This window comes from Dipodomys ordii, unplaced genomic scaffold (genome assembly GCF_000151885.1).
Source record: "Dipodomys ordii isolate 6190 unplaced genomic scaffold, Dord_2.0 Scaffold46, whole genome shotgun sequence".
Taxonomy (NCBI): Eukaryota; Metazoa; Chordata; class Mammalia; order Rodentia; family Heteromyidae; genus Dipodomys; species Dipodomys ordii.
In genome coordinates, this window is record NW_012267262.1 from 1511987 (window position 1) to 1537546 (window position 25560).

The 25560-nt window shown below is 43.0% G+C and overlaps 1 protein-coding gene across 1 annotated transcript in view; it reads left to right on the top strand.

Annotated features, from left to right (window-relative positions):
- The window catches only part of Nav2 (neuron navigator 2), a 387125-nt gene that overhangs the window by 289450 nt on the left and 72115 nt on the right, over window positions 1–25560 (top strand). Inside the window, exon 13 of the mRNA XM_013019543.1 lies at window positions 16918–17056. Within this exon, the coding sequence (XP_012874997.1) occupies window positions 16918–17056 (139 nt within the window). The remainder of the gene's footprint in view (window positions 1–16917; window positions 17057–25560) is intronic.

A 25560-nucleotide genomic window follows, 5' to 3' on the forward strand; every position in this document is an offset into this window, starting at 1 on the left:
TAATTTGGCTAGTCAATGCAGTGATAAATTGGGATAAAAAAAATGAATTCCCAATCCTCGTTCTTGTGTTCTCTTCTCTGCAATAATACTTCACCATCTAAGACTGAGGCTGCTTGATCTAGGGACAGTGCAGTTAAGTAAAGTGAGACCATTGTCCAAAGTATTGGCTTAGGTCACAGGCTGCTTAGGGTTATCCATTATGAACCCTCCTCTCTATGATCGTTCCTCTCCAGTTTTTCTCTAGTCCACCCATCCTTCTTTCCTCATTATCTCATCCTAGAGCAGACACAAATGCCAAAGAATTGCTGTGAAATACTTCATGTATTACCCATACATCGTAATAGAGATAATAGTCCAGCTACAAAAGTATTTGAACTTAGAATTCTTCCTACATACCCGGAATACCATGATAAAATATAAATCTTTAGAGTTGATAGTGTTCTTGTAAACCCTTTTTTTAAAAAAACATATTTTATGGTTTGATTTAAAGGCTCAATTGCCACATGGATTTGCTTTTTTGAGTGTTTCTGTATTTTCTTCTCAAAAACAAGATTTATTATCATGACTGAAAATACAGGAAGGCAGGCCTAGCTCCAGATTTGTTTCCTGAATTATCTGCTTTTTGGCTGTTACTCCTTCTGGCCTCGCAGACATTGACACAGGTGTTTTGTTTGTTTGTTTGTTTATTTGTTTTCCCAGTCCTGGTCTTGAACTCAGGGCCTGAGCTCTGTCTCTGAGCCTCTCTGTGCTCAAGGCTAGCGCTTTACCACTTGAGCCACAGCACCATTTCCAGTTTTTTCTGAGTAGTTTATTGGAGATAAGAGTTTCATTGACTTCCCTGCCTGGGCTGGCTTCGAACCATGGTTCTTAGATCTCAGCCTCATGAGTAGCTAGGATTACAGGCATAAGCCCTGCTCAACAGGTGCCTTTTGATGGAAAAAAATGACAGTGACTTGGATAGTGTCATCTTACCAGAGATGCTGAGTAATCAGATTGTATGGTCTTGGTCCACTTGACTTGTTAACAGATTGATTATACAGGGGACATGAAGGGAAAAGAGAGTAAAGATAGCTAACAGATAGTTTTATGTTAAAATGGCCGAATCTTTGAGGAGTGGCTGTGCAGACAAATGGCTAGTTGGAGGGATTGCTTTTGTATAAGGATAGACTTGAGATGGGTTAAGTACCCAAAAGGGCCGTCTAGAAATAACAGACTGAAAAGCTGTCTGTCTGTACCTAGCACTTGAAAATATGGATGATATCACCTAGAAAAAGACTGGGTAGAGAAGAAAATGGGACTAGGATGCAATCATAGAGATGTGGAGAAGTGAGGAGGTAGGTGAATAGAGGAGATCAAGAGGCACAGCCAGGAGGCAGGAAGAGACCCAGTATGGATGATGATGTGGAAACTCAAGAAGAGAAACGAAGAGGAAGGAGCAGGGACTACCCACTGCTGAAAAAAAATATAGATAGGTTCAGAACAGAGAGCTGGTAGTTGGCTTTGGCAAGAAAGGGAAAGTTGATGTTCTTAAGAGTAAACAGACAATGGCTTTAGTGAAAGGGTGGAGACAAGAGTCTGACCAGTGGATTGAAGTGATAATGGGACACAAGAAATACTGACAGCTCCTTTGAGTTGTTTTACCATATTATGGGGCAGAGTCTGCCACAGTCATAGAGACTATGGCCATGGAGTCAAAGAGTTTGTTTTATTTGAGGAGGTAGATGACATATTTCTGAGTCAGTGGGGAAAAAAGTCAGTAAAGCAGGAGAAATTAATTGTGCTGGATGAAGATCGAAATCTCTTAACAAGAGAACATCTTTTTATTATTTATTTATTTATTTAGCCAGTCCTAGGGTTTGAACTCAGAGCCTGGGCACTGTCTCTGAGCTTCTTTTGCTCAGGGCTAGCACTCTTCCACCTGAGCCACAGCACCACTTCTGGCTTTTTCTGTATATGTGGTACTGAGGAATCAAACCCAGGGCTTCATGCATGCTAGGCAAGCACTGTACCACTAAGCCACATTCTCAGCCTGAGAATGTCTTTTTAGATTCATTTCACTGCTTTTCTTTTTTATCTTTTTTTTTTTCTTTTGGTCGGTTGTGGGGCCTGAACTCTGGGCCTGGGTGCTTAAGGCCTGGGTGCTTCAGCTTAAGGCTAGTGCTCTACCACTTGAGCCACAATGACCTTCTGGCTTTTTCTGCTTACGTGGTGCTGAGGAATCAAACCCAGGGCCTCATGCATGCAATGTAAACACTCTACCACTGAGCCACCTTCCCAGCCCTCTATTTTCTGTTTTTATGGACTATTTCTTACTTTCACTTTTCATTATCTTGGTTGAGTTGATCAGCACTTTGTGGTTTAAGAAATAGTGTCTATCTGAGAACCCTAATGTCATTGATAACATTGTTCTTGTGGAGGAAAGGAAGTGCTAAGGATTATAGAAGGTCATTGATATTTGGCTGGTTTCCTAGCTACTTGAGAGGTTAAAATTGGGAGGGTTGAAGTTCCAGGACAATCTGAGCAGAAAGTCCACAAAATTGCATCTCTATCTTCCATGGAGGGAAGCTAGATGTCCTGGCCCAGGCCTGCACTCCTATCAACTATGGGAAGGTAAAGTAGGTAGATTGCAGCTTAAGCCAGGCTAAGCCAGCTAGGTACAGATGGCTCATACCTGTAATTCTAGCTACTCAGCTAAGATCTGAGGATTGTATTTCAAAGCCACCTACCAGGTTTGTAAGGCGCTGAGTTCAAAACTGCAGTGTAGAAAAAATCATTCATTCATTCATTAAATAAATTAGGGTCAGAAATTGTAGTAGGGAGACTGCCCTTTTGAAAGGAGCCAAGGGATATCTGCTGTCTTAAGTTGGTTGGCCTACCTTGGATCTTAGTCACATTGTTATCTATTGTTATCTTGAATAGAATGGAAAAGCCTTCACTAAATTTGCATTTTATGGCTTCACGGCTTGCACATTAAACACATGATTCTTACTTTAATCACAGAAAAAATGCTTGAAGCTACCTTAAAGTATTTTGTCTTATGACAAATGTGTCTTGTGCATAAACAGAGTGATCTATTCAGTGTTTCAGCCAATTTACATGAACATTTATGAAAAAGAAGGAATTCCACTCATTAAGATTCCAGTATAAAGTTTAAAACCCAAGCTACCCCATGACCTTTTGGCTCCACCTTCCCTATAACATTGCCCTCTATGACACCTTCCAGGTCTTTCCTTGGTTCCCCAGGCTGTTGAATCCATGCATTTTTTGACTGAATATATAGATTGTATCCTGTGTTTGAGCCTTTGATTGAGGATTGAGGTTTGAAGCCAGCCCAAGCAGAAAAGTTGGAGAGATTCTGTCTCCCATTAACCCACAAAAATGCTGAACTAAAGGTGTAGCTCAATTGGGTAATGTGCAGCCACAAACAAAAAAAGCTGAGCAAGAGACTGAGGCCCTGAGTTTAAGCCTCAGTATGGGCAACAAACAAAGCTCTTGGAAGGCCTTCCCTAGCAGCCCCTCCAGACATATCATTTCCTCTTCTTCACATTATTTATTCTGACATTATACAATTCACATTTGTCTCATTTACTTCATAGCTCTACCACTAAAATATAAAGTCTATTAGTACCTGAGGTATTTATTTAGCTAACTGTTATATCCTCAGCACTTAGAACAGTGCTTGCCAGGTAACAAGTGCTTTGTAAATATCCACTAGTTGAATGAATGAATGATGCAATTAAATTAATAGACCCTAGTTTTCTTAATAGTGAATCAGAATTTGTACCTGTTATGTTTGCTTAAAGAACAAGTGTAGAAAACTTGGAAATTGTGTGTGTGTGCGTGTGTGTATGTTTGTACATACATATCTGCATGTGCCTAGTCATCATCTCATTCCTAAATTACCTGTTAGTTAAAGTTGTAGAGATAAATTTACCCAGGGCCCTGGCAGTAAGACATAAATGTTTAACTTTGGTAGGGTCTCCTTCAACATAATAGATGTATTAGTTTTTTCATTCACCTGAGAAACTCCTTTCCTCTTTGAGCCAACCTTTATTCCCTCCATCTTGGGTGGGGGAGGAGTGACTCTCCATTCCCCTTTGAAAAGCTTGTTTGCTAAGCAAATGCTGACCACACATGCACTTGCAGCCTGTTTCTGCTTCCACAGTCCTCTCATGCCCACCCCACTGAAGGCCAGGCAAAGGGTGGGAAGGGCAGGGGGGTTGGGAGGAGGAGGGGCAGAGAGCCTTATACTGGGCTACAAGGGCCAACTGGTAAGGAGAGGGAGTAGGAGTTATAGAGTATGTTCATCCTTCATTTTGAAATAAAAGCTATGGCTGTAACATAATTTTATTTTGAATTATTCTGTAGTGACACAGTTGTTTATTGTTGCCAGAATCTCTGTACATCATACCTTTTGAACACTTTGGTTACAGGTTTTAGTAGAGATTATCCCAGGGCAACCCCTTCCCAGCCCAGAAGCTGCTTCTTCTAGTCTCCCCTTCCAGCCTCTATACCATGATGTTTAATATAGCCATGTATAGACAGATTCATTTTCTTTTGAAATAAGCATGAGAAATTAGAGCAGATTTTCTTTTTTTTTTTAAGAAATATTTTATTGTAAAAGTGATTCACAGAGGGGTTACCGTTACATAAGTAAGGTTATGGGTAATTTCTTCACAGTGTTACCCCCTCCCTTGTTTTCTCCCACTTTCCCTCCCCTTAACTCCTGTCCCACCCCACCCCCCTGAGTTGTAAAGTTCATTTCCAAGGTAGTGGCTTGTGAGTATTGCTGTTGTAATGCCGATTTTCATTGGCACTGTATCCACATTGAAATCACCGGAAATAATGTATATCCTAGTTAAGAGTGCAAACAGGTATCATTTCCCTTTATATTGAGTTAGAAGTTCTCTCTGTAGGCTTATCATTTTAATCAAATGCTTTCCATTTAGATGTCAGTGGAATGAGCTAAGGAATGTTAAGGGCAATGAGTGGTGGTGGCATTAAAAGTAACACATAGGGCCAGAAAGACTTTCTTCAGTGTTTCTCACCCCCTCCACCCCTTCACCCCCCAGCACAGTACATGGGGAATTAAAATTTTTCCCTCACACTTGTGTAGTCTTCATTTTGGCCCGCTGTGATTTGGGAACACGGTGCAGGGCCCTTCTACTCGGTCCTTTACGGTACTGCTCTTGGAGTTCGCTGTTAGGCTCCGCTTTGCTGAAACTTTTCACAGCTGACTTGATCTCGCACTCTCCGCGCTGACCTCTCAGTCCTTCAGCACTTTAAAGGTTAATTTTGTTGGCAGATCGAATTTCTTTGCTGGGCTGGGGAAGGGTGAGCCTCTGCTAGCTGGTTCTTCTGTAGCCGAGTTGCTGGGTGCCCGGGACTCCCTGGCCCGGCGTGTGCTGGCTCCGCCGCAGGAGGAGTCGCCGTCCCCAGAGGCTCATTCAGCTCCTTTGTCCGCTGTGTGCTCCCGGGACCGCAATGTAGTGCCATGCTCTGGCCTAGGAACCTGACCAGGTAGGACGATTTCCCCAACTTCCCCGGGCCTGAGGCAGATGGGGTCTCTTATTGCCTTGCTGCCCTGTGACTGGTATTAAAAACCTGCAGCCTCCCCCCCCCCAATCGCTGTGGACTGGTGGAGAGTGGGGAAGAAGATTCAGTACCCTTGCCTCCCTCCTACCTGCCCCCCCCCTCCCATCCACCCTTGATGGTTTAGAGGTAGTCGGGCATTTTCCAAATGTACTTGATCCACCTTGTGTTTTCCAGCCCATCTTATCAAATTAAGGTGCTGAGTCTAAAATAAAAAACATCAACCAACAACTAAAAACTGAGAGGGGGGGTAACAGTGTGGAGGTGGAGGAGGGGAGATGTTTCAGCTTGGGGTGTGTGTGTGGGGGGGTGAAGTGGAAAAAGCCAGTGTGGCCCCAGGCAAGGTCTGCTAGTGACTCCAAAGGCCCTGATTAAAATGACTTACAGTTGGAGGTTTTGTTTGGAATCTGAGGAGCCTAGTGAGCCTGTGGTTGTGTTTACTAATACAGCAAATTACTGGGTGAGGGTTCCTCCCTCACCCCTGAAATTAGACTCCCAGAGAAACGGCCTAGGATGTTTTAAGTATAAAGACTTTTTTCTTGCTTTGTTAGAACCTTCATAGCATTTGTGTTTTAAAACTAGTCAACCAGAGAAGAAAATAATGTTCATTGCCACCTACCACGTGTGTCTTACCTTCAGCTTTAGTTGCAAAACTTGCACAATTGATGTTTTGAGATGAAACAATGGGAACAAAAAGAAGTCAAGTGCCCTTGCAAAGTCACAAAGCTAGTACGAGGCAAAGCTGAGATTTGAACCTGGTTCACCCCACCATCCTGTCCTCCATGATGAGCATGGTAGTTTCATTTGCAAGTTTACCTCCAGGTTAAGCTGGAGAAAGGGTACATCTGGTTGTAGAGGATTCACAAAGTACACATAATGTTTGCAGGTATCCTACCTGGTCTGCTCAGGTTTTGTTTCCAGGAAGGCTGAGCACCCTTTGTTAAGATGCAGCCTGGCTTTGGCAGTAGGACTTTGCTGGAATCCTTGAGACCTGCTGATAGGTCTGATTAGACTTGGTTTATAAGGGTTGCTTCCCAAATGGAAGTCAAATCTGAGAAGTCTAATGACCTTATAGCTCGTCTTGACTGCTAGGGCTGTGTCTGTCAAGTAGCTGAATTTACTGAGTCCTGGAGGGAGAAGATGTACACTGGTATGCTAATGCTGACTGAGGCTATTGGCACCAGCTGTTCACATGTGTACCTAATTGGATTGTGCTTGCCTTGGACTGTGAGGTGTTTTTGAAGGGTGGTTTCTTGACCTTAGTTCCCAGTGCTTAACCTTTGAATAGTTTAATGGAAAGTCCTAAAACTACAAAATGGACAGACACCTCTTCTGGCTATCTCAGGATTACTGTTTTTTTTATGCATTTGGCTTCTGGGGTTCCTAAGATGTAGTGTGTGTGTGTGTGTGTGTGTGTGTGTGTGTGTGTGTGTGTGTGTGTGTGTGTGTGTGTGTGTGTGTGTGTGTGTGTGTGTGTGTGTGTGTTGAGGGTGGGAAAGCTTACAAAGGTGTTAGGACTCTATAGTCCATCTACCTACCTAGACTTAAGGTATCTAGGCAATGGCATCTCTGGGACTCATCCCTCACCCCCTTAAAAAAATCACTTAAGTATGTTTTAAAATAACTTGATTGTATGAAGGTGTCCTGAGCTTGTTTTTCAAGTGGGAGTTCTGAGTTCTTATATGACTTAATCTGTGTAAAAGCTTCTTTACCCTTCATTACATTGAGTTGGTATTAGGAACGTCTGAGTTTCAGAATCAGGCAGATCTGGATTCAAATCAAGCTTCATTTATTAGCTCAGGTATCTCAGGCAGGTTACCCCCATAATTTATACAGCTATAAAAAGAGTACATTAAGAGCTTGTGCCTGATAAGGTGATGGAGAGAGAGAGAGAGAGGCATTTGTGTGAGAATGTATATAAAGGGCTTATCTTAGTGTCTGGAACCCATCATTAAAACTCTTCATCCTGTGTTAGTATTCACTGTTGTTTCCATCAGTTATAATAGGCTGAAATCTGTGGAAGTTCAAGAGAAACTGAAAATCAGGATGGGTTTGCTGAGATCCTTGGCAAAAACTGGCCGGCATTGGCCCTAGCTTGAGCAGCTTTCTCTGGAGGAGCCTCGGAGGAGAGAGGGCTTTGTGTAGCTGAGGTCAGCAGACACGCTGGTGCCTATTGTAACAATGAAGGTCTAAGGCATCAGGACCAAAGCACTGGGATTTCTAACCAGATCAAGCCCCTGAAAACCAAAGGGGAGAATTTCACGCTCACTCAGGGGACCACCTACTTGTTCAAGGAATGAGTTACTAAAATGGGACAAAGGTACTGTGGGGTGAAACTCAAGCCTGAGGCCGTCTGATCACTGCCAAATCCCCTTGGAGCTCCCAGTATGGGGTTCAGGTTTCCCTCTCTCCATCCCAAATGATTGGCCTTGCACCTGGCACCATCTATAGAACTGCCTTTCCCCTGAGACACTGACCATTTTATAGCAAAAGAAGGAAGTGAATTCTTGCATTAGGCTTTCTGTCATATTTATAATGTAGGTCTGAAGCTCCCTCCTGCAGTCTTGGCAGGTTCCCTGCATCTGGGCTGCTGCTGACATGCACTGGATCTCCCTGATATGCCTCAAGCTTGGTATACACATGTCTGCTTTGTTCCTGCAAAAGGCTTATGAGAAATGGGTATTATTAACACACAGGAGGAAAACTAGGTCTCTTGGAAGGGAAGAGGCTCTGACAAGGTAAATAGAGAGCCTGGATTCAAACACAGAATCTATTTTACTGTATTCAGCATTTTGGGTTGCCTGCACCCCTGCTGGCCCACTATTAGATGATGAAACTAACTTGGAGACTTTGGTACCTAAAGTCTGCATGCATTTGCATGAATTGACATTCTAATTTTTTTGCATGGGAACTGCAATTCATATGTGATGGTTCCAGTGGAGGAACCTAGAGAGAGGTAACCTGCCATATGTGTGTGTAATTTATCTTTTTGTTTGTTGTTTTGTTGTTTTTCTTTGTATTGCATGGGCCCTTTCTCCCCCCCACTCTTTCTTTCCTTTCTCCCTCCCTTCCTCCCTCCCTCCCTTCTTTCTTTCCTTCCATACTTCCATCAGTGCCAGGGATTGTAGGGTCTCTGCCATGCTAAGCAAGTAGTCTACCTCTGAGCTGCATCCCCAGCCCACTTGTATTTTTAAATTCAAGTAACTATATCTTTTTTGATGTGGAAAGTTTTGAAGTTCTTCTAATATACTGGGTAGTGTCTAAATTAAACAAGCAAGGTGATTGGATCTGCTTCTACATTTCTTCTTTGTACGCTGAGCCTATTTTCTCAAACTCTAAATTTCTTCTTTAATCTGAGTATAGCTTTAGTATTATCTCATGATATCTGGGAGGAAGCATACTAAATAACAACTGTGTCAGCCATACAGGCAGCAGGCTACATTGGTTATTGTCTATATCAAAGAGTTATGAGGATTAAATTAAACAATATATGTAGTGAAATTAGCATAATGTCTTTCAGGACTTCCCATTTCAATTAAAGACAGCTATTATCATTCCCCTTTCTGGCTAAGAAAGAAAGGACTCTACAGGGGTCCTGCCACCCCCCCCTCCCTTTTTTAGGTAGATTTCCTTTATAAATTCCAGCCGCAGTTAAAGGAGAAGATGCTCCTGAGCAAGTCATCTGGGGGAGAAATAGTTAACATACCTGTTTGATGGAAATGCTGGTAGCCAAACCTTCCTTTTTCTCTGGGGGAGGGGAGGGAGAAAGGGGGGGAGTGGATCCTAAGCCTGTGTCTGGTTTGCTCACTCATCCACACTAGTGTTCTGCTTGGGCCCTGAGGTTTCACGGGAAACAATTGCCTTGTTGAACAATAGCCAGAAAACAAGTTCCACCAGTCTGAGCTTTTTTTTGCAACTGAATGCAGCTGTCTGGCTGGGGGCATGGGGCTGGGTCAATGGGCTTGGCTGTGATTTGGTAGCAGAACTGGAAAATCGAGCAGGTAAGGCCTGGCACAGCTGGTGGTATCTCCCAGAGGTAGGTTAGCCATTTGAAGAGAAGTAGAAAGAGGGCAGTTGTGGTTCCGCCTGTTTTGGAGGACTCCAGAGGCCCCTTGGAAGCAGGAGTATGGGATTCTTTGGAGGAGGGTGAGGATCCTTATTTTCTGGACATTCCTTTTCAGAATGGTAGTTACAATACTCCTCTGCTGACCAGATTCAGGTTTAATTAGCAAGCAGAGAAGAACTAATAGATTCTGCCAACCTATTTCTTTTTACAAAGTCATTTAGCTTGTCTTTTCCTTGAATAAACAACAATAACTCAATAACTTCTTTTGCCATGGGCCAGGGCATGCAAATCCTTGTCGAAAATTGGTTTAATTAGACCTCTTTTGCTTCTTGAGAGATGAAATTGTAAACATAATATCACATTAATTCAGGACTACACAGATTTCTGCTATGTTTAACTACCCTGTTCCACCTCATGAGCTCAGTATTTAACATTCATTCAAGTTTTAAGTGGTTTCTCCCAGGGTCTTGAGGAAGTCAGATTTGCCTTTTTGGTTCTGTAGAATGCTTGCTCCCTAGAAATTGGGGAAAAGCAAGAAGTGTGCAAAGCTAAAATAATTTATGACTCTTTTACCTGTGTTTTTCACAGCAGATATTTTGGATTTGAGCTGTTAAAATTGTGCTTTAAGCCCAAAGTGGCATTTGAATTCCTGACACAGTGATGTCAGCATCTCTTATAAGACTCTGAAACTGGATCTCTTGATTTAATGGCCCCTTGCAGTTTTGAATGGATTTTCCTGTGACTTTTGTGGACCCTTTCCCTTCACATCTGTATTTCTCCCAGAGGTGGTAGATGAACAGTTGAGGCTTTTAGAACATCTCAGTTCAGGTTAAAATTCTAGGTTCTAGCCAAAATGAAGTCTCTTCTTTGATATGCTTGGTTGCTGACTGCAGATGAAAGTTCTTTTGTAATCCCAGAGATTTTGAAGCTGATTTATGTACACTGTATCTCTATGCCACTAAATGTATTGTCTTTCAGATGAGCCAAAAGTGTGGTGAAATCATCGTCTCTTGCTTTAAACCCTATCCTTCTGATATTCCCTGGGTCCTAAGCGTTTGTTTCATCCAGGGAAAAACAAATGTGGAATAATGCATGTTATATGCCTAGTTCTGTGCTTGGTATATCTTGTGATATTATAAATCACTATAAATGCTAGGGAAGATTACATCCTTTTAGTAGATAAGGAGTGTGATCTGGTGAAAACTTTATTTGATTCAGTGCCACGGTTTACAAACCCAAATTGCAGGGCCATGCAAGTAGCAGATAGCAATGGAAAAGCATGTGTCAAACAGGAGAGCAAACCTCTTTCTGAAAAGGGCATTTCCTACTTAGGGCTAGCTAATTGTCTCATATCCATATCAATAGATATAAATATGATATTGATAATTCAAATATGTCAAAGATACACTGTAAGCTCTTAAAGATGCCAGTCTGAGCAATGAGGAAACCCAGAGACTATGTAACTGAGTTACCAGTGTTGTGTATGAAGGGAAGCTTCAGCAAGACCTTCAGTGTGCATATCTGCCTTTGTTGCAGCTTTTATCTGAGCTTGAACTCATAGCTAGAAAGGAACCTTTGGATGACGTTGTCAATCTCCATTCCTCTAGAAGAGCCCAGGGCCTGGGAGAGACTGATTTTTCTGAATTTAAATGGTACAGGACATTATTCTGGGGAAGCAGGGGTGGCATCTTCAGGCTCCTGGCCTTTGCCATGCCCATGCTGGGAGGAGAGAAAAATCCTGGCACCAAACACTGGTGGTCCTGGCTTTGGATGTTGCCAGATGGTTTGCCTATGCTGGGACTTGGTGGCTGTTAGCTGTGAGGTTTTTAAAAAGAGGTAGCCGAGTAAGAACAGCACCAGCACGCACGTGGTATTCAGGTAAGGGGTAGGTTTATTCAGTAGACCTGCTGGGACCAGGCAAGGTTGGCACTCCACGCGGCTGGGAAAGGCCAAGGAAAGAGAGAGAGCTGGGAAAGAGAGAGAGGAAAGAAAGAGAAAAGAGATTGTGAAGAGCTAGGCAAGAGCAGAGAGAGAGGTAGCCAAGTAAGAACAGCAGCACTCACATGGTATTCAGGTAAGGGGTAGGTTTATTTGGTAGACCTGCTGGAACCAGGCAAGGTTGGCACTCCATGCAGCTGGCAAAAGAGGCCGTCTGGCCCCGGGTTAGGCCTTATATAGGGTAGGGGGCGGGGAAGGGTGTGTCCAGGTAAAGGGAAGTGGGATCAGGTGGGAGAAAGGTGTGGCCACATCAGATTAAGATGTGACCTCATTGGATGCGGATGTGACCTCTTCCAGGTGTCCTAGTAGCCTAGGTAATGCAGGTACTGGGCGAGGTCTGTTCGCAGTCCAGGAATGGGCCTTACATTAGCTATAGGAGAACTATGAAGCTATAGGAGAACTATAGAAAAATGCTCTCTAAAACCAGTGTAATTTCCACTTGATACTTTTTGCTCATCTCCCTATTTTATATTCCATTTGTACCAATTATGTTCTTGTCTGTCCCATCTGCTGGACTTACAGCCACCCTAAGGGACAACTGAGTCCTCTCTGCTACTGGACTGCCTTTCACAGTGCATGGCACCTATCTACTGGATAGAATAAATCAATGATGTCAAAATCTCTTGGCTCAGAATTCAAAAATGTTGAGTTTACAAGTTCAAATTGGATAGAATTCCTTCCACCCAACTATTTTGGCAAAATAAATAAATGAAGATGATTTTTAAGGCTGATTACTTAGAACGACAGTTATATCTATCCAACATAACCAGTATTGGACATTGCATGCAGAAAGAAAGGGACTTGGTATGCTTTCTCTTTCACCTTCTCACTTGTGCGTGTATATCCATACACACACAAATATACATATATGTATGTATATATGCAATGGTGCTTTCATATTGATTTGATGAATCCATGGGCACATCTTCCCATTTTTGTAGATGTCTCAGTTAATAGATTGGTCAGGCATATATATGATGTTAATTTAAAAAAGAGAGAGAGAGAAAGGAAGACAGAAAGACAAGGAAAAAGATGGGGGAAAAAAAAGATGGGAGAACCAGCCAAACCCTATGTCACATTTTAGTTTCTGAGAAATGGCCCTGAGGTGATTCTCTTTATTCTGGATATTGTCTCCACTCAAAAACTATTGTTGTTGTTGTTGTTGGGGGCTTGAACTCAGAGCCTGGTTGCTGTTCTTGAGCTCTTTTGCTCAAGGCTAGCGCTTTATCACTTTGAGCCACAGTGCTACTTCTGGTTTTCTGCTGGTTAATCGGAGGTAAGAGTCTCATGGACTTTCCTGACTGGGCTGGCTTACTGTGATCCTCAGATCTAAGCCTTCTGAATAGCTAGGATTACAGATGTGAGCCATCAGTGCCTGCTTCAATTTTTGTTGTTGTTGTTGGTAGTGGTGGTCATGGGGCTTGAATTCAGGTCCCTGAGCTTTTTTCCTTAAGGCTAGTACTCTACTATTTTGAGTAACAGCTCCACTTCTGGTTGGTGGTTAATTGGAAATAAGACCTTCACACACTTTTCCTGCTGAGGCTGGCTTCAAACTGTGATCCTTATATGTCAGCCTCCTGAGTAGCTAGGATTACAGGCATGAGCCACCCGTGTTGAGCTAGAAATCAATATTAAAAAATGAAATCATAAGGGCTTTATGATATCCTCTAATCTGTGTTATATAAACACACAGATTACTGATCACAAAGCTATAACTTAATGCATTTATATTTTGACTAACTTTTTAATCACTCATTTTTTTAAACTGTATAAAATATAAAAATCATCTCTAAGCATAGGACTTTCAGCAGACTTTGGATTTTTGTATGGTTTTCCTCAGTCATATTTAAAGCTAGGACTGAGGATGATCAAATCATATTTGAATGACTATTCCCGAGCCACAGTGGAAGACACTGTTCCTTTCTGTTGTGTTATTGGGTCTCCATGGCCTCTTCACTGGAATTCTGTCTCACTACCACATAGCCTCTATGTTTCTTTGAAGTTTTAGCTTCAGTCACTTTTTATAACTTCTTTCAACATTAATTACCTGATTTGAGTATATGGATTGTTATACCTGTCTCAGGTTGTACCTAATTCCCTTTCACACTTGACTGGTTCAACTTCTATTCATACTGCTTAAGTGAATTCTGCATGCTTTCCACATTTTTCATGTCTGAATCTCAGCCACATGTCTGGAGTTATTTTCCAAACAAATTATAATTCCCTATTAACAAGTGTGTGCACACCAAATGACAAAAATCTAACTAGGTTTTTTGTTTTGAGCAAATGAAAGGACTTTATTACTTCTCACATCCCCCAGGTGTTTCTGGCTCTACAAATGGCTGGTACAGAACCTCTAGAGATCTTAAAGAGACACTTTTATCTCTCTCAACTCTGCCTTCTCCCTCTCTACTACGTTGCTTTCAGCCCCAGTGAGATTGAGGTAGCCATCATCAGTTCTAGGTGTCACATGCATGTTTAAGTTTTTGTCATTCTTCTCAGTATATTTCTGTGATCCTACAAATGTGGGGAGCAAAGTTAGAGGTTCGGTACCGGACATGATGTTTATGCGCAATGTGAATCTCTGGGACAGGAGAGAAGAGGTACCATCCCCACCGCCCATGTTAGAGCAACATCATTTTCATAGATCATCTATATGGAACTAGTTTTCCTTAGACTTCATCTTAGAACTCAGATCCTGACCATTTGTTCCCTCAATTTTGGCAAAGGGCAAGTGGGAAACTAAGCAAATCTTATATTCAAATAAACTTATCTAAAGTAAGGTGAAGAGACATTTTGCTTTCTGGCATGTAGACAGCTCTGGGGAATAATGAGGTCACTCTTACACAACATGGGGTTCCCAGTATCACTGTTTCTTTATGCTTATCAATTTTTTTCTTTTGCCAGTCCTGGGTCTTGAACTCAGGTCCTGGGCACTTTCCCTGAGTTTCATTTACTCAAGGCTAGCACTCTACCACTTGAGCCACAGCACCACTTCCAGCTTTTTTTGTGTATGTGGTACTGAGGAATCAAACCCAGCGCTCCATGCATGCTAAGCAAGCACTCTACGATTAAGCCACATTCCCAAGAGTTATTTTTCCCCCCATCTCTTTTCTATAGGTTCCATCATGCAACCCCTACTTCCAGGCCAGCGCAACTACAGGGACTTTGAAGATAAACCTCCCAATCCTTTGTATTGATAGGGAAAAGATCTATGTGTGTCAGTGCCACCTGACTCTCTGGAAAGGAATAATACCTTGATATGAAATGACCACACGGAAGAATGGGTACAATTTCAAAACACATACGAGAATCTATTATTAACTTCTTCTTCCCTACCAGGCACGTTCCCTCCTCTTTCCCTAAGTCCTCTTTCTTCTTCATCAGATTATAAGATATTTTAGATACACTAAAATTCCTAACTCAAAAAAGCAAATGCAATTAGAGACTCATGGGATTTTTCTTTCAATATTGAAAGGAAATTCAAGACCTCTTCCATTTGTGACACATGCTTTTCCCAACAGAGCCTCATATGGTTGCCAGCTTTGGTGAAACTGAGGCACAGAAGTTGTGACCTGTCAAAGAATTAAGTGGTAAGGGTTCAGAATTTATGTCTGGGAGCAAGTTTACCTGACAAGTTTTGCCCATCTCTCTTCTACATCTGAATTCAATCAGGAGATATTTAGTAAGTGCATGCTGTGGCTCTGGAGTTAGAGAGGAAAGTGTGCACAAAATAAGCTTGGCCTTCCTGTGGCATTGTTTTGCTGCTTCTTACAGCTTTAGTTTTCTTATCATAAGTGAGGGGAACAGCCACCTGTAGAAGTGGTTCCAAGGGTTGGTGAGAGTCTGTACAAACGCTTACTGGCTAGTTTGTCACATTGTTGCTGAAGGATACAGACTAGAGAAAACACATGTTATGAAAGTAGACAAATTCTGCTTTTCAGAAGTAGACTAATATGAGGTTTGCTAAGGTCACAGAGCTGTGTGACCTTTGGCACCCTGTGGATTTATCCCCTTATTGAGCCTTTGCTCTTCCTGTTTTGTCTTCCTTACTTGCGATTCATTGTTATATGTTTTTCCTGCATTTCTGAAGGATCCCCCAGATTGGCTTTTGGAAGCTGAATGGGAGTGAAATGCAGGGGGATGAAAGAGGTTTTCTTCCTCTCTGATCAGCAGAGTTTAGGATGTAGAGGCAAGTGTTAAATTAAGTAGATAGTGTGTGTGTGTGTGTTCCTGACTTTGGAAATTTCAGCAGTGTTAAGTAGAGAGAGAGAGAGAGAGAGAGAGAGTGTGTGTGTGTGTGCGTGTGCGTGTGTGTGTGTGTTCCTGACTTTGGAAATTTCAGCCACCCAGCAATACAAACCTTACAAATGAGAATCATTCTGAAGGAACAGAAGCCAATTGCACAGGAAGAGGTTCATGAGACAGAACTTAAGAGGGAGATCAGAAGGGTAGGGTCACTTTAACAGTTTGGCTATTAAGTCCTAGAGACAGCTGGAGGTATTAACAGTGGAGTAAGTGGGTGGTCTGATCATGCTATAGAAGATTAGGTTGCTGAAGAGAGAATGTATTATTAGTAGGAGAAGCAGAACAGAGACTACCTGGCCTGTGTAGTCATATAAGTAGAAACAAGGGTACATTGCACTGCAGGGTGACAGGAGGTGGCATTGGGGTGTGGAGAGATGTGACAGTAAGGAATTATTGCTAGGAGATTTGGCTTGAACATCTGAGGAGTAATACAGAACAGGCAGGTTTCTGCTGACTATTACCACTTTCTTTCCCTTGGCTCTTTGTTCTAGGGTGGAGTCCAGAGAATTCACACAGCATCTCCTCTGCCCCTCTCATACCAGGGTAGTGCAATGTTGGATCTTTTCCTGTATGCTTGCAGTGTTAAATCCTGACTCACTGTTCCTGCACTGCCACTAGGCCTGGGGAAAAGTAATTGGCTTTTATAAAGTTCCTGAGGTGAAAGAGAGGATGGAGCAGGACATGGGTAGTGCCTGTAGCCTCCACTGCATATGAAAAATACCCTCTTTGGGAGAAAGGTACATCTCAGCCACTTCACCAGGGTGCCAGTTCAAAAATAGTAAGGCTAGAAGATGCCCTTGGAAATGAGTCATATCCCAGTCATATCTCAGTTCTGTCTGAGACATTATGACATAGGCTGGGCCTTTTCCAGGAAGGTACACATTTGTCTATATTGCCAAACTGAGCTAGAAGGGTATAAGGCTTTGGTGCTCAGGATGTGTTTGTCTTTTCAGCTGGGATGACAGCAGCTCCGTCAGCAGTGGCATTAGTGACACCATAGACAACCTCAGCACGGATGACATCAACACCAGCTCCTCCATCAGCTCCTATGCCAACACACCTGCTTCCTCCCGGAAAAACCTGGATGTGCAGGTAAGGAGTGCAGGGATCTCTTGGGCTTATGGGCTGAGGGCCAGTTCACATTAAGTAGATTTCCCTCCAGTGGCCAGGCAGCATGGATTTGGAAATAAGGTAGGGAGCCTCACCATTCTCACTCCATTTCCTCCCTGGACCTTGATCTAACAAGTGGATGTTGGGTTCAACTGACTGATCTTAGCCTAGATCATGTATCTAGGATAATCATGTATAGCAAGCCACTGCTGTTCATGAGCTAGAGTATCATCTCTTGAGAGTGATTAGGTGAGAACAGAGATTGAGACCCCAGTTCTAGAAGGCCAGAATGCCTGTGGTCGAGGTTGAGAGCTATCCCTCAGTGGGTCATATACCGTAGCTTTATTTGGCCTACAGTATCACTGTAGAATTCCATGTTTGTTTTAAAAATTGCATTATTTTAGGACTGGGAATGTGGCTTAATGGTAGAGCTCTTGCTTGGCATGCATGAAGCCTTGAGTTCCATTCCTCAGTACCACATACACAGAAAAAGCCAGAAGTAGAGCTGTGACTCAAGTGGCAGAGTGCTAGCCTTGAACAAAAGAAGCTCAGGGACAGTGCCTAGGCTCTGAGTTCAAGCCCCAGGACTGGCAATATAAAACACGAAAGCATTATTTTGCATGAAAATGTGTTTCTAGTTTTTTTCGTTAAACATCGGAAAACATTACTCCATGTAGGGAGTAATAGACAGATGTCCAAAGTGTCCAACCTTTTCAGGCAGATTTCCCACACTCCAGTGTATCACAGAGGGCCCCTACACAATTTTAAAAAACAATCCAGGCAGGTACCAGTGGCTCACATCTGTAATCTTAGCTACTCAGGAGACAGATCTGGGGATCATGTTCAAAGTCAGTCCAGGCAGGCAAGTCTGTGAGATTCTTTTTTTTTTTTAATTTTATTTTATTTTATTTGTGAACATACTGTACAGAGGGGTTACAATTGCATGGGCAGGATAAAGCATACATTTCTTACCAAGCATTGCAGCCTCCTCCTTTGTTTACCCTTCCCATCCCTTCCCAGCCTCCCCCCTCCCCCACATCCCAATCCTTCTCCTTCCCCCCTCCCCCCCACCCCTCCCCCCGCACTGACGTTGTAAAGCTCGTTTTGGACATGACAACTTGTGCTTCTCATTGTTGCATCAGATCCACCTGTATCCTTAAACAACTGGTTTTTCCCCATCTCCTCCACAAGTTATAGTGACATCAAATATAGCGAAAGCAGGGGTTATACTGTGGGGGAGGGACATACAAAGCAACAAAGAGATAATCTTATAAATGCGTTAGAAACACATGTATGAGAGAAAAAACATTAAAATACATATCTAAGGGTTCATTTTCCTGACATCACATTATCTGACCTTTTCTGCTTGACTCGTACATATACTAGATATTGCAAATAAGGGAAACCATGGGACCTACGTTTCTTTGGGCCTGGCTTACTTCACTTAATATAAGTTTTTCCAAGTTTTTCCATTTCCTAACAAATGGGGCAATGTCATTCTTTCTGATGGAGGCATAGAATTCCATTGTGTATATATACCACATTTTCTTGATCCATTCATCTACTGAGGGGCATCTGGGTTGGTTCCATATCTTAGCTATGGTAAATAATGCTGCAATAAGCATAGTTGTGGTGGTAGTCTGTGAGATTCTTATTTCCAAGTAACTACCACAAAACCAGAAGTGGCACTGTGGCTCAAAGTGTTAGACACTAGCCTTGAGCAAAAGAGCTTAGGAATAGTGCTCAGACTCTAAGTTCAAGCCCACAAAAGAAAAACCCCACAATCCAACCCCAAGGAGCTAGAGTTTGCAATTGCTATAAACATTGAAGTGTGTGTGTGTGTGTGTGTGTGTGTGTGTGTGTGTGTTGCATAGGCACATGCATGCCAGTTCTGGGCCTTGAACTCAGGGCTTGGGCACTGACTTTTTTTGCTCTAAAGGCTATGCTCTATCCCCTGAGCCACAGCTCTATTTCTGGCTTTTTTTTGGTAGTTAACTGGAAACTAGAGTCTCACAGACTTTCTTGTGCCGGCTGGTTTCAAACTGCAATCCTCACATCTCAGCCTTCTAAGTAACTAGGATTAGAAGCATAAACCACCCGCACTCAGCTAGACTCTCAGATTTTTATGTGTCAAATACAGTATAGTTTTGCACGGGCCTATTCCCTTGTTCTCACAGCATTCCTGAATGGTTAGCAGTCATTGGTTTTACAAGTTTATTTTACTGCTAGAAAAGTCAATGCTGTCCTCACAGCTTGTTCTCAGGTTGGGGCTGACTGGCATTGGCTGGTTAGCCATCATGGTGCTGGCATGGGTGAACCTTTTCTAACTAGATTCTTCCATTGGTGGAGATTGCTGTTATTGGGTGAACTCTTGGGGAAGTCTGATTGGAACAGGATTTCCCTTTGGGACTTGGGGTCAGCAGAGCATACACTGCTTCTCTGTCCCCTCCCTCCCTCTTTTCCTTCCCCTCTCCTCCCTTTCCACCTTTTCTTCCTTTCTCCATTGGTTTTTACTGTACTCAGATAAGGGCAATGTTAGAAATCTCATTGTTTGAAAAGTAACTTGTTTGAAGGTAGGGCTGGAGGTGTGTCTGCAAGATGGGTGTTACCTCTGGGATTGCTTTCTTGCAGTAGTCAGAATTTTCCATTTTTGAGGTATCAGTAGGGTCAAATTGTGGTAGTTATGCTTTTGGGGTTAAGTGTTCTTTATCTTGTTCCAAGTGGTAATTATGTAAACATTAATTTTATAAAACTTATTTAAGATATGCGCTTAAAGTTGTGCCTTTTACCAAAGAATATTGTGCCTACATAAGCATGTCTATTTGATAAACAATAACAACATAAAACAAATTCTAAACTCTTCTGCCTGAGTGGTCAGTGTTTAGTTGATGATTCTTTAAGGAAACTACCAAACTTCTGGATTGCCTTTAGATATGAAGATAGGGAAACAAAATTGATCACCTGGAGGCAGGCAGATCGTTCAGTAAGATTAGCAATCAGTGAGATTTCTCCTGTGACCTTGCAGATGGAGCTACCTTACCACTGAATTGGATGTCTCTTTCTCTTTGTCCAATCCACAATGCTACAGTTGGAGTTTACAGTTCCACATTGATGTCAAGCAAATATCTGGTATTAGAGAAGATTTCTTTCATTTATTTATTTAGTCAGATGTAGGGCTTGAACTCAGGGCCTGAGCACTGACCCTGAGCTCTTTTGTTCAAGGCTAGCGCTCTACCACTAGAGCCACACCACTACTTCTGGATTTTGAGTGGTTAATTGGAGATAAGAGTCCCACAGGGACTTTTCTGCCTGGGGTAGCCTTTGAACCACAATCCTCAGCTCTCAGCCTCCTGTGTAACTAGGATTATAGGCTCCTGGATGAGTTGATTTATCAGTCACAGCTAACTTTAGTTAAGGCCTTCCTTCACCTCTTTGGACAACACTTTGCTTTCATCTTGCGAATTTCACAAAAGAGATTAAAGAATACCCCACACGCATGTGTGTGTGTGTGTGTGTGTGTGTGCGCACGCATGCACACGCACGCGCTCCCGCACTGCTACTGGGGCTTGAACTTACGGCTTATGTACTGTCCCTTAAGTTTTTCACTCAAAGCTCTGTGTGTGTGTGTGTGTGTGTGTGTGTGTGTGTGTACGCACGCAGTTTTTCACTCAAAGCTGTGTGTGTGTGTGTGTGTGTGTGTACGCACGCGCTCCCGCACTGCTACTGGGGCTTGGACTTATGTACTGTCCCTTAAGTTTTTCACTCAAAGCTGGTGGTCTACCACTACAGCTACAGCTCCACTTCCAGGTTTTTTGTGGTTAATTGGAGATAAGAATTTCATAGACTTTCCTGCCTGCACTGGCTTTGAACCACAATTCTAGATCTCAGCCTCCCAGGTAGGGAGAAATACAGGTATGAGCCCTAGAACCTACCTCCCCATGTCTTTTGATCAAGATCACGTTATTTTAACTTCTTAAGACTTGCTGTTCACTAGGCAGTTTTTCTTTGTACATCTACCTCAGTTTAAAAATATTAAAATAAAAAGTGAAAAAGTAGGCTTGGGGATAACAAAAATGCACATAGTACAATGTCATCGAGCTTTCTATTGCCATGTTGTCTCTAAATAGTTTTTTAGTGACATTCCCTTTGTTTCTGTCTAGGGAGCATCTCAAAATACTGAATCAATGTGATTCGCTTCCTCCCATGTCTTCTCCCACACTACTGTGAGGAATGCTAAGGGCCATTACTCCTCTCTGAGCGGCATTCAGCACTGGGAAGATTTGTGTTGTACCCTTCCTAAAAGCCACTCCTTCTGGGCTGTGCTTTCTCACAGTCTTGTTACATGCTGATTTACCCTGGGCCAGTGGGCAGTACCCCGTCTGCCAGGCAGGACACAAGGAGGCAATTAGTGGCTCTGTGTGTCCAGGGGGAAAACAAGTTGAAGACAGGATGCCTGCCTGGATTTTACCTTCGTGGAACATGGAAGTTATTTTTTTAGAAAATCTGAGAAGCATTGTTATGTAGTGATGGAAAGAGGAGGAGGCGGAGATAATGGATGAACAGTTTTGCGGAATGAGGTTGCCTTTGTCTCTACATTTCCTCAGGGACATTGAGCTGTGCTAAGGTTGCCCCACAGGGCATGTGTGGCCAACCATGCAGCACTGAGCCTCTATGGTCACTGCTTCTCTGTGTGCTGGGCAGAGCCCCATGCTTGAGGTCCAAATGCCTCTTGTGTATGGCGCACGTGTGTGTGTGTATGTGTGTGTGCTGGTCCTGGCTGAACTCAGGGCTTGGGCACTGTCCTTGAGCTTCTTTTGCTCAAGGCTAGCACTCTAGCACTTGAGCCACAGTACCACTTCCAGCTTTTTTGATAGTTTGTTGGAGATAAGAGTCTCACAGACTTTACTGCCCAGGTTGGCTTCAAACTGCGATCCTCAGATCTCAGCTTCCTGAGCAGCTAGGGTGAGCCATGTCACCTGGCCCCACATGTTTTTTTGCAGACCTCTAGAAGACAAGAGCTGGTGAGTATAATAGACAACAAAGAGTGACTTCAGGAAGGGGAGGGTGACACTCAAGTCTGGTGGTATTGGGTTGAGTTCCTTACTCTGACACCCCTGGGTAAGCTAGTTAACCTCCCCAAGCCTCTATTCTCTCAGTCATAAAATCATGACATTAGATCTATCATGAAGGGTACATGTGACAGCAGCAGGGAAATTGTGAACATGCTGCTCTCCGTGCCTGACCTAGATAGTTGCACAGAAATCTCTCCTTCATCCCTTCATCCCTCCTTCCTTCCATCCCTCCCTCTCTCCCTTTGGATTTCCTGCCCCTTTGATTGTCTCATAGTCATGCAAACGCATGATCGTGTGTGTGTGTGTGTGTGTGTGTGTGTGTGTGTGTGTGTGTGTGTGTGTGTGTGTGAGAGAGAGAGAGAGAGAGAGAGAGAGAGGTGTGAGTATGAGAGAGAGAGGGAGTGGGGGGAGAGGGATTGCGGGCGAGCTGGTATACTGGGACTTGAACTTGGGGCTTGGACACTATTCCTTAGCTTTTCTCTGCTCAAGGCTGACACTAGAGGGAAGCGTCTCGTGGACTTTTTTACTCAGACTGGCTTGGAACTGTGATCCTTAGATCTCAGCCTCTGGATTAGCTAGGATTATGGGTGTGACCCAAAAATGCTTGTCTTGCTGTGTTCTTCATGTACTTGTTTCAGTGCCTGAGCAATTCATGTTCTACTTCACAGTGTTTTTCAGAATGCTGGGGATGTGTTGACAAAAGGCTACCTCTCATATATTCATCTATGCATCCATGTCTCGTCAAGGTTCTCTCTCTCTCTCTCTGTGTCTCTTTCTTTCTCTCTCTTGTCAGTCATGGGTCTTGAACTCTGGTCCTGGGTGCTGTCCCTCAGCTCTTCAGATCAAGGCAATCACTCTACACTTGAGCCAAAGTGCCACTTCTGGGTTTCTGGTAGTTTATTGGAGATAAGAGTCTCACGGACTTTCCTGCCCAGGCTGGCTTTGAACCGCGATCCTCAGATCTCAGCCTCTTGAGTAGCTAGGATTACAGGCGTGAACCACCAGCACCCAACTCCTCTCCTGCAATTCTTTTTTCCAGAACTGGTATTTTAACCCTTGGCCTTACACTTGCCTAGTTGTTGCTCTACCACATAAACTATGCCTCATATGCCTCAAACCCATTTTTTTTTTTTTTTTTTGCTGGTTGTTGTCTGTTTGTTTGTTTTCAGATGGGGTCTTGTGGACATTTTCTTGGCTTTTATTGACATACTCCAAATCTCAGCCCTCTGAGTAGCTAGCTAGAATTTCAGATGTGAACCACCCCATCTGGCCCGGTGAAATTTTTAATAAGATATATGAGAGGGAAAAGATCATTACATGTCAGTTTATTTTTGCTACCCAGGGAGTTAAAATTCTGATGTATGTGGTAAAGATTCCTATTCTGTGCGACCCTGAATGAAACTAGAGTCCTCTGAATGTGGGGATAGCAGTCAGTTACAGCAGGAGAACTGTCCCTTCTGCTCACCTGCTGGGAGCTGTATTTTCATTTGAGGTTGGTGAAATATGGGTAATAATATAACCTCAGAGTACAAGATAAGCTAAGAACTTATGTTATAGGAACACAGCACATCCCTCTACATACATATATAGCGATAGAGGTGGCAGTTAATGATGCTGATGCCATTGATTATTACTAGGTCTCAAGCTTAAGTCATTTCACTCTCTAGGTATGTAGGTATTTGACATAAGGAGAAAGTGTCCCTGATGCCTGGAGGCTTATGGCCCAGAGAAAGAAGACAATGTCTTGATCACCCCAATGCAAGACACAATAGGATAAATACTAAAGGTGGATAGCAGAGTTTTAATAGGGAGAGAGTTTGGTGATGAGAGGAGCCACTGTCTGTGGAGTCTCTCCATGTTTATCTCATTGATCTCACCATCAACACTTTTGAGACTTGTTAATAATGCACACCATTTTGTATGCACAGAGTAACCATCTTTGAGATGGGAAGGGACTTCCTCCAGCATCCCACAAATGGTAGCACCCAGTAGTGAAGCTCAAGTCTGTCAGATTCTGCAGCCAATGCCTTGTTCTACATCATGCCAGGCTCCCCACTTCATAAGCTTCATCCTAAGTCTACCCGCTTTGTTTTTAAAAATTATGTGTATGTGGGGCTAGGAAGATGGCTCAGTGGTAGAATGCTTGCCTTGCATACAGGAGGCTCTGGGTTCAATTCCTCAGCACTACATAAGCAGAGAAAGCGAGAAGTTGTGTGGTGGCTCAAGTGGTAGAGCCCTAGTCTTGAGCTGAAGAGCTGAGGGGCAGCACCCAGGCCCAGAGTTCAGACCCATGACCAACCAAAAAAAAAAACTGTATGTGCACATATGTGTGTGTGTGTGTGTGTGTGTATTTTTTTGGGGGGGGGCTGGTACTGGGGTTTGAATTCTGAGCCTGGATACTGCCCTTGAGCTCCTTTTGCTCAAGGCTAGCACACCACCACTTAAGCTATAGCACGACTTCCAGCTTTTCCTTTGACTAAAAAGACTAATTATAGTCTCATGAACTTTCCTACCTAGGCTGGCTTTGAACTGTGATCCTCAGAACTCAGCTTCATGAGTAGGTAGGATAACAGGGATGAGCCACCAATGCCCTACCCTCTTGTTTTTGAACACTGTCCTCTCCTGTGAGGTTATTCTGGCTCATTTCCCCTACCTTCCCATCTGACTGTTAGATAGCTAAGGAGAGGTCCAAATCAAGGCACTAAAGAACACCTTCAAAAAGAGAAACCATAGGGGGAAAACCTCAAGCACAGATATTGCAGAAAAAAAGTTAGGACTCTGAACATGCCAGCATAGTCATCCTTCTAGTTTTCCTGTTGTTGCAAATTCTAGGAACAGAGAAGGTAGGCCTCACTCACTTTGACTCCAAAGAGATGTCATCAGGTTTTACATATAACTCAGGAAAGATTTGAACAGAAACTTAACAGAATGTCCTAGAGCTGGAAAAGCTACTTCCCTGGACCAAATTGAGGGTGTGTGTGTGTGTGCGAAGACTGTAAAATGGACTTGTAGAGCTTCCCACCTAGCGGCTGGGCTGCAGCTGTTCTAGGGCAGATTGTGGGGGCACAGCCAAGTTGCCTGCTGGTATAGAAGAGAGACTTAGTGTGTGTATTTTTATTATGGACCATTGGATGTGTAAAAATTCTCATATCCTAGGATTTATATCAAAGAAAGCAGTGTGATGTCTAGGATAAAATGTGGGCTTGGCAATTAAACATCCTGGAAACTCAGTGTCTCTTTTGCTGTGTGATACTGGGCAATTGCTTTTCTCTTCTTTTTTTTTCCTTCCTTCCCTTCCTTCTCCCTCCCTCCCCCCTTTCTTTCTTTCTTTCTTTCTTTCTTTCTTTCTTTCTTTCTTTCTTTCTTTCTTTCTTTCTTTCTTTCTTTCTTTCTTTCTTTCTTTCTTTCTTTCTT